Consider the following 10,000-nt stretch of genomic DNA (forward strand, 5'->3'; position numbering starts at 1 on the left):
ACACACACACACACACACACACACACACACACACACACACACACACACACACACACACACACACACACACACACACACACACACACACAGACACACACACACAGGGCCGCTGACAGCTCTGATCAGTCATCTGAAAGGCCAACCAACTCTACTCAATACATGCTATGTGGTGTTGAGCCCCAACTCTGGCCCCCCTATCACCTTCCCTGCAGTGCACACACACACACACACACACACACACACACACACACACACACACACACACACACACACACACAGACACACACACACAGACACAGACACAGACACAGACACAGACACACACACACACACACACACACACACACACACACACACAGAGACACAGACACACACACACACACACACACACACACAAACACACCGTTGAGCTCTGCTGGTTGAAGTTCTCCAACATGTTGAGCTGCATGCCGCAGCTGAAGTTGGAGTGAGACATGAAGATGCGGCAGACGCGGCACATGGTCATGACGCTGCGCACCGCCCGCCGGAAGATCTTCAGCAGGTCCCCGTGGCAACGCTCGGGCTGCTGCGTCACAGCAAAGGAACCAAACGCTACCCTCTTCATCTCTCATCTGACAGTCGGGTCTAAGAGAGAGAGAGAGAGAGAGAGAGAGAGAGAGAGACAGAGAGAGAGAGAGAGAGAGAGAGAGAGAGAGAGAGAGACAGAGAGAGAGACAGACAGACAGAAAGAGACAGAGAGACAGACAGACAGACAGACAGACATACGAAACTAAAGGATGAAGAGATAAAAGAGATAAATATGGTTTGACTCCTTGGTGAAGGCTTGTAGACTATGTGTAGGATACCCCACGTCTCAGATGGTGCACTTGTGCACTTCGGGCACTATGTTTCAGTGCGTAGGCCTAATTAATACGCCATACTAAGACTGTAACGATATTGTATCGAACCGAGAAATCGTGATACACAGGGTCACGATACTGTATCGTGATACAAGGAGGCAGTATCGTGATACACCCTTTCAAAGTTTTATTACCCATTAGTCCAGAAAACAACCTTATGATTTGATGTGATAGTGTTTCCAAACTTCAGTGGAGATACATTTCAGAAATCGTGGGGTGTATAGAACCGTAGGTCAAAAATCGTGATACGAACCGAATCGTGAGTTGGGTGTATCGTTACAGCCCTACGCCATACGCACTGAAACATGAACACTGAAGTGCACAAGTGCACTTAGTTTGTTTTTTTAAGAATAGGGTGAATGTGACCAAGCCACCACTATGATAGCCAAAAAAGGCATTTTATTGTTATTATTATTATTATTATTATTATTACTACTACTATTGTTGTTGTTGCTGTTAAATAATTAAGCTAAATGACCGTGCTCCAAAGTTCATCTTTTTCTTTCAGCTAAATGTCAGTGATGGTCATGACCAGTCCATGTGTTGCTATTGCTGTTGCCACAGTCACCTAACATACACCTGTAGGTGTGCCATCTCTTACCTAAGGCTGTGTGTATGTTTACTAAACCTGTCTCTGTAACTTTTTACAAGTTGTGGTACAGCATCATATTTTTAGGCCTGTAGACTTCTCACTACCAGTGTCACAAGATGCAAAAAAACAAAACAAAACAAAAAAACCCTGCCATAGTTTATTTTCTTTCTATGTGAACCCAGCTGATTCTTTTGGATTTGATTCTGCTTGGATCACATTTGTGGCAGGGTTAGCCTAAGCTTATTTTTGTTACACTTTATTTTAAGGGATAACTGTTACTCTGTCTCATTAGGCAGGCTCATTAATTCGTTCTAACATACTATCAATGGGCAGGCTACAACAGGGGAATGACTTGTGTAACAACTATTATCCTATGTAGGTAATATGTAGCCTACTAATACTAGGTAGGCATAAGGTCTATAGGTCTAGGCCTACTTCATGAGCGTAGCCTAATAACTAAACCTGCTGTAGCTACTATTCAACTACTTTGGACCAACGGGGTTAATGACGTATTTGGACACCAGTTGGAAGAATCGATTCACATTTTTTACTGTGCGACAGTAGCCTAGAGCTATATATACATGGATTTTGAATGTTTATCAACACGGTGTTGTGAAGAGGGGCAAGACACTGGCATCCAACCACGTGAGCTAATTTTTTGACCGACAGCGGTTTCCAACAATCAGAGGTTGAGTTGTGCGTAGCCTATAGTTGCGCGCAGTCAGGTTATAAACCAATTTTAGGACCCATGTATACATTCTGTCCATAATTCATTGTGGACTTGAACAATGGCCTCTGTGTGTGAACAAGTTTTGATTGACATATTATTAACAAATACATTTTGTGTGTCGGACAAATGCGAATTAGCCTATATACAGGAGAAAGTGTAGGCCCAACGTGTCCAGACGGCAAATAAGTTCAATGCTCACCACAGTTCGCAGAATAACGGCTCGTCGACAGGAACAAAACAACAAAATGTGCAGGTATGGTAACCTACGTCATCGCAACATTCTTTTCTGTCCCTCGTGGATGCTCAGGTAGGCTCCGTTCTTCCACTTGACCAAAGCTCCCTTAGCCTAGGCCTACTGGTTGTAGGCCAAATGTGGCCTTTTACAACAACAGTGACCAAGGCTCCAACTGCCAACGCTCCTTGTACACACACACAGATAGAATTCATTCCCAAGCCTGGACAAGTCCTTATCAAAATTCTCTCAACTGCCACCTCGTGACGTTCCAACATCAATCACCATGCACGGTAGACCTGCCTTTCTGGTGTTTTACAATACGGTCTACGACTACACAATAAACAACTCTATCTGCAACCCCCCCATCTACTTTCTGAATTCCACTTGTGTATTTACGCAGAGGCACATCTTGTCACTACCAGGCTACCAGGCTCCAGCCCCTGAATTAAATCTCACACTTCGCTACAGCAGTGGCAATTTTCTTTCAAATGTGCACTCCTTTGACATTTCGCTTGGAGCCTCAGCAGAACTTGGAGCCTCTGGTTTTACGCATGGTGCATTCGTGTCCACAAGCATTCTTTCAGTGACATCAGGGTTTTCAAGTTCCTTTGACATTTTAAGATGTTTGGATAATAGCCTAGTCCAGGGGTTCCCAAACTTAACCACGCCAAGCCCTTCCATACACTGGTAGATTCCAACCAAGGCCCCCTTTACATGGGTCGTGCCGCACTACTTTTCATGAGCACCTCCCACAACCACAGTCCTAGGTCTGTTAGTCAATGCCCCACTAGAATACAAACCCCAACTCCGGTGAAGTTGGGACGTTTGGTAAACTGTGAATAACATCAAAATGCTATCATTTTCAAAACATTCACACCATTCATTAGATGGTGAATAGTGAAAAGACAACATATTAAGTGTTGCAACCGAGAAAAAGTATTGTTTTGGGGGGACATATGTACTCATTTCTAATTTGATAGCTGCAACGCTTCTCAAATAAGTTGGGACGGGGATCAGTGAGATATAATAAACATCCAAATAAGATATAACAGCAAAGAAGAACGTTTCAAAATGAATTGTACTGATGGACAATATGAGCGTCCAGGTATAAGGCCAGCACAGAGAGGCTGAATCACTCAGAATTAAAGATGCAGAGGGAATAATTACCATAGTTATTACATACATTTTTGAATTTCCTTTGATTTACAATGATTGAGTGTATATAAGACATATTTTTGTCATTAAAATCATTGTATAGGTTCATGGCATCATGAAATATATATCGCTGTAGTCTCACTCTAGCACTCCAAGACACTACAGCTATTGAAAATTGACCATATTAAGAATGCTTAATGTGTGCAAATGGTAGAAGGGTTTACATTCCTCTATGCACCCGAGCTCTCTTGAAATAGACCCAGAAGACATGGGAAACTGTCCTTTACTTACAGAAGTCAGCAGAAGTTGCAGAAGTCCATTCTTTTTGAAAATAATAGAGTCTTGCACATCCTGTGCTACAGTGAAAATGGACCATCCAACTTGTGTTAGTGCTAACTTCAAAAGTCAGCCTCCATGATGGCATGGGGGTGCAGTAGTGCATTGGTTAAGTTGTTCTCACTAATCTGTAGAGTTAAATACAGTGCTGAATGATATAAATGGGTTTTAAACAGCATGAAAAGCAACTCATGCATTGTATTTTGAAGGGATATCTTCAATTACTGCCACATAGTAAGGACAAATTGCATTCTCTACTATGTTTTAATAGTTTAACTCCATCATAAGGACCAGCAGGTGATAAAATGGCAGGCTTTTGGTCAAGACCTGTCACGCTGTAAGCACTACAGAAAGGAAAACATTGCAAAACATGACAAGGAATACACCCTCCATTTAAGCTGGTGAAATCATGTCCAAGATAGAATTAACACCGCTTTTTATATAAAATCATCTCACCGGTTAATGTATTTAACTGTTAAGTGTTGTATTTTGTTTTGTTTTTAGTATTCCTTGGCATTTTCTGCCTTTTATTGTCCCTGTCCCAACTCTTTTGAGACGTGTTGTTTTTACACATTCATGAATATCCCCAAAAACAATAATTTTGGTCAGTTTTGATAGCTGATATGTTTTCTTTGTGCCGTTCTCCATCTAATGTAAGAATCAGACGTTTTGAAAATGGCAGTATTTTGTTCTTATTCACAATTTACCTTGTGTCCCAACTTCTATGGAGTTGGGGTTTGTAAAATTAACTAATGGGAATAGTGTGTAACTCAATTTTGGTTTATTTTGGTGTACATTAGTTATTTAATTTCTTCAATAATTTATTTTACTATTCCCTACCAACTTTTATATTTCCGCGGCCCCCCAGCCCCCACTTTGAAAACCACTGGCCTAGTGTACCTTAATATGCTCCAAGGTGGATAGGCACACTAGGATACCTATAATTAATTAAAACTTGTGCGCATCAATGAATGCCGCGAGGGATAACGACATTGTGATATCATTCATTTCTTATCACACTGTCTGTGATCTATAATTAGGCTACTTGATTTCTTAAGGGTAGTGGCAAGATGTAGGCTAATTTACGGCTGAATAAATAGCGTCTTTTAATTGTACCCCAAAGTCTACCCCATGGCAATCTCCCATTTCTAGGCCAAGAACCATTTTGCCTCTTCTGTGTCGGTCTGGGGCAATCTGGCTCATACATTTTATTTCAGTTATCTGATAATCAGCATCTAGCCTATACATTTATACTGCACACGCACATATGCCATCATATCATTGTCAGAAATAAGACCCAACTCAGAGCATTTTAAAAACAGGATAAGAATATATTTTATAATACACGTATAATACTTATACAGCGATTATGTTTCAAAACTGGACAACAAAGTGTCACTCATCAATTTAAAATAATAATATACCGTCACCAATAACGTCATCACTCACAGTTGTTCACTGCATACCGTTGTCCAACATTACAAAGGTTTCTGGATCATCTCTCTCATTCACCCTCCATACCAGACTGTTGGGCAGTGTTGAGCAGCAGGTTGGACGGTAGCAGACTAGAGGCAGAGGGGGGCACAGTACGCTATGGAGTTGGGGTGCGTTCCAATATGCGACCTTGCATCCTCCAGTTGTGCTTGTGGCCTCATACCAGGAAGTAATACATCGTGATGACATCACTGACAAGAGCATTATATTTCAATATCTCGCAAAAGCTTAATTGTAAAGTAGTTTTCTCATTTTCAAACAACATGGTAAATGAAGAAAAGTCCCTCAAAAATGTTTTGGCTTGGCTGACAGCGGGGAAACTGAATTGGCGGGGCATCAGCAAAACGTGAGGCCACAAGCACAAGTGGAGGACCGAGGTCACATATTGGAATGCACCCTTGGTTTGGGTTGGAAGGTGGGGAGGGTTTGGCATAGCACAGCACTGTGCTTACACTGGCTACAGGGTTGGGCAGCGTTGAGCCAGAGAGAGTAGAGAGAGAGAGGTTCCATTTTCCCATTGTTTCCGGGTTCTATTATTGGGGGGGAAATCCCCCTTTAGGCAGACCTAGGCAGACCTGAGGACTGTTCTATTCAATGCGAGGAGTATTATGACACGCCCCTTTAGGCAGACCGGAACCTGGTCATGTTAGGTGCCCATAGAAACCTATTATGTTGGCATATCTCTATACTTAAAGAAGCTCTGGTTGAGCAGATGGCAGGGCCAGAGAGGATGGTAGTGGGGGTAGGGGGGAAGGGGAGCTGGATATGGGGCACAGCGGCTTCCGTCACCTATACACCTGACAGAGACCATTTGAGGGCTGTCAGTTGAACACATTTCAACACACCATTTCGACCTCAAAACGGTCTTCATCAGGTGTAAAGTCGACACACCTATACACCTGGTGAAGACCGTTTGAGGTCGAAATGTTGTGTTGAATAAATGAGTGAGTAGCAACAGTGTCCAGATTTTTCGTTCTCCCTCTACACAGAGCTGTAGTTACACAGGGATGGGGCAGGGCGGAGGTGGAGGAGGAGGGGGGGAATCGTACGAGTTGGATTGGGTCGGGAGGTGGGTGGTGGTGGGGGTGGGGGTAGCAGACTTGTACGAAATTCCGAATTGGATGAATTCGAATTCACAGTAATGCCATAATATGAACACTAGGTGGTGGTGTTCTATGTACTCTCAATGGGTGGTGTAGATTAAATTCAAAGAAATTCAAGGTAATGACACCACCTAGTGTTCATATTACGGCATTACTGTGAATTCGAATTCATCCAATTCAGAATTTCGTACAAGCCTGGGGGGTAGGGCATGTCACAGTACAGTGGTAGTGGTAACACTGTGACTGGATACACTGCTGGGCAGTGTAGAGCAGCGGATGGGACCACAGCAGAGCAGACGTCAGGGGCCAAGGATGGGGCAGAGCAGAGGAGGAGGGGGAAGGGGAGGTGGATACTCAGTGCTGATTTGAGATGGGTTGGGGCCCAATTTTGGGGCCCCTCTCTCCCCTCGGCCTTGGACAACTGACCCCTTTGTGTGGGCTTCGGCTGAGTGCTGTTGAATTGATGGGTTTTGGTGGGGGCAGTTGAGGGGTTGGGAGTGGATGGTTGGGGGGCACACTCACATTATTGCTATTGGGATTGTTTAGAGAGTTGGAAGGTTTGGTAGGGTGTAGGGGTACAGCACAGCGTTTGGATTTGTTTAGGTCGTGGCGAAGGCTGGGTCGGTGCACAGCACCACTGATGGGTTTGGGGAGTTGAGGGACCTGCCTGGGGGGCTTGGGTAGTTGGAAGGTAGGGCATAGACATGTATACTAACATGTGTAAACTGCTCTACAATAGCAGAATGCAGTAACTACGCTAATAATGAAACTGAGAAAAATGCCTCCAAAGCCTTGGTATTTGACATAGCAATATCTCCAAAACTGGACACATTTGGACTACAAGGCTTTGTCACAAGATGAAGAAGGTGCAACGAAGACCAATTTCAGTTTAAGCTCATTATTTGACAAAATATGTACTTACTGCACTTTGCCTTTGTAGGGCAGTATAGGCATATATTACGCATACTACAGTACATGTACAATATGGGTTTGGGTGAACAGTACTGCTATTGGGTTTGGGTTCACAGGACTGAGGAGGTCAGGTGATCTTCACTGGGGTCACGGGTGTAAAAGAAGTCATACATTACGCACGCGCGTGCACACGCACACACACTAGATCTCACAAATACATTCACACCTTTCACACACCATTTCCCCTTATCATCCAGCAAAAACAAACAAACAAACAAACAAACAAACAAGAAAAAAAAGGCTCAGTTTGATATCCTTCCTCGCGGGTCACAGTCTAGGTTCCTCAAAAGATGATTGGCTGACACAGCCAGTGAGAGTGAGTCTAGTTCATGGCAACGTGTCCATGTTGCAGAGTCTCCTTATGGCCTTAGACATGTCCACAAAAAGTCCACAGAGTTCCACATGGTCACATGACCACATATCAAGAGCGCTTCCTTAATAGTCATCCCAAAAGTCACGCTCGGTTTATTAGTAAGCAGTGCAGACTTAGAAAATAAAGCACAGTAGGCTCGGAGCTGTGGCCTATTACCAAGACGCTGGTTCAGGAGTAAACCAGGTTACGTTAAGAGGTAAATCATCTACTAGAAGAGCCTTGAGTCCTGAGGACTCCAGGTTCTTCTATTAGAACATTTACGTCATTACTTAACCCGGTTTACTCCAGAACCAGCTTCTTAGTAATAGGCCTCTTTAGGGGACATAGAAAACAACACACAGGCTACAAGGAGGAAGTTCAAAGATGCTGCTGGAGCTGAGTGGAGCGAGGTGTGGTGGGATGGGATGGCGTTAGCAACAGCAGCTGACTACCGGTAGTCTAGCCATAGATCGTCTACCCTATTCACTACAGTAATGACAGATGGCACACTAATTTGATTGCTGAAAAAGGTAGGTCTGCCTAAAAATAAACCAAAAAAATAAACCTACGCTTCGATCACCCCTGGATCCTTGTCAGGCGTCAGATTGTGGGTGATCGAAAGAGAGAGAGAGAGAGAGAGAGAGAGAGAGAGAGAGAGAGAGAGAGAGAGAGAGAGAGAGAGGATCAGGTCTAGTGAAAGCTTGGTATAGAGCCACATGAAAGGCAGGCAGGGCCATAACCAGACATTTTCAAATACCAAGGTCAAATACTGTGTGCTGTACTGCATACTGTTTATTTAGAACGCTTCAAACACCTCAGTCAAACTCTTAAGTTTGTTTTCATTAATCACTGCCTTGAGGGCAAATGGGGGTGGCGTATACAGACTGAATTTATCATTGTTGATCATATATCGATTTTCATCATAGATGAATTGGACATAACTGCAAAAAATAAATACAGAGGACATGACCTATGTGTCCTCAATGGTAGTTACGGCCATGAAAGGCAGGCATGAGCACCTCCTCACATCTCTAACACTAAAAGTCCTGGTGGTGTGTGTTGCTTCTGATCTGTGCAATTAAAATAAGTGCCTTCACTGATTCAGCTCTTCCACTTGGCTTGCAGGAAATGAAATGTACAGTACGCATTGACTGAAAGCCATTTAGACAATTTAGTGAGTGGATGAAACAAGTTTGTAATAATTAAAAACGGTCCATTTGGTGACTCAAAAGAGTCAAAAGGTGAAGACGTAGTGTAGATGTAGTGAATGAAAACAGCGGAACAAATATAGTGTATGGTAAGGAGGTCCTATACACTCGTCTGGAGTGAGAAAGTGAGAGAGAGAGAGAGAGAGAGAGAGAGAGGATGGGACAATGTGAAAGAGCAAAGAAAGGTGTGGGAGAGAGAAAGAGTGAAAAAGACAAAAGCCCAGCAGTTATGACTAGAAGATGATGATGATGAAGATGATGATATTATGTTCTTCATGTCATTAAAAATAGGCAGGAAGGTGGGTGGTGTGGGGCTGCTAGGAGAAATCCCATTGGCCGTCAGGAGCCTCCTCTGTGGGGGAGGGGGTGTGGTGGGTGGTGGTGGTGGGGCAGGATGGGGGCGTGTCGGGGGGGCTGGACAGGGGCAGCGCCGGGTACATCAGACTCTGGAAGGAGTCCCTGGTGTGACGCTTCACCTGCCAGACACACACACACACACACACAGAAGTTAGGGACAGTAAATCTCATCAAGCAATGAGAAAATGAAGATGATGTGAAACTGCATTTTTTAAATTAAAATGTATCTGCAGTTTGGTTGTTTTGGGTCTTATATGGTTACATTGTTTCAACCATCATGGTTTTACGATAGTTACAACAGGGGCAGCTGTGGTGTAATGGTTAGGAAGCTGGGGTGCATTCCTCAAAAACATAGTTGCTAACTTCATTACGTTGTTTGCAATGCAATTTCCCATTGGCAACTACCCAAGTTGCTAACTAGCTAACAACTTTGCTTTCAAGAAACACACCCCTGAACTGTAGATCACAGGGTTGCAGGTTCAGTCCCTTTCTATCTCCATGGCTGAAGAAGTGCCCTTGAGCACGGCACCTAATCCCACATTGCTCCAGGGACCATAACCAATACCC

The 10,000-nt window shown here is 43.7% G+C and overlaps 2 protein-coding genes across 2 annotated transcripts in view; both read right to left on the bottom strand.

The window, feature by feature from the left end:
• LOC134460197 (cyclic nucleotide-binding domain-containing protein 2-like) overlaps positions 1-2,525 on the bottom strand; it is a 13,166-nt gene extending 10,641 nt beyond the window's left edge. The window contains exons 1-2 of the mRNA XM_063212648.1: positions 2,421-2,525; positions 404-624 (exon numbers count right to left, since the gene is read on the bottom strand). Of these exons, the coding sequence (XP_063068718.1) occupies positions 404-604 (201 nt within the window). The 5' untranslated portion in view covers positions 605-624; positions 2,421-2,525. The remainder of the gene's footprint in view (positions 1-403; positions 625-2,420) is intronic.
• Positions 2,526-8,642: 6,117 nt separating this feature from the next.
• stradb (STE20 related adaptor beta) overlaps positions 8,643-10,000 on the bottom strand; it is a 30,864-nt gene continuing 29,506 nt past the window's right edge. Inside the window, exon 14 of the mRNA XM_063212649.1 lies at positions 8,643-9,552. Coding sequence (XP_063068719.1) covers positions 9,394-9,552 — 159 coding nt within the window. The 3' untranslated portion in view covers positions 8,643-9,393. The remainder of the gene's footprint in view (positions 9,553-10,000) is intronic.

Source organism: Engraulis encrasicolus, chromosome 12 (genome assembly GCF_034702125.1).
Source record: "Engraulis encrasicolus isolate BLACKSEA-1 chromosome 12, IST_EnEncr_1.0, whole genome shotgun sequence".
In the NCBI taxonomy this organism is placed as follows: domain Eukaryota; kingdom Metazoa; phylum Chordata; class Actinopteri; order Clupeiformes; family Engraulidae; genus Engraulis; species Engraulis encrasicolus.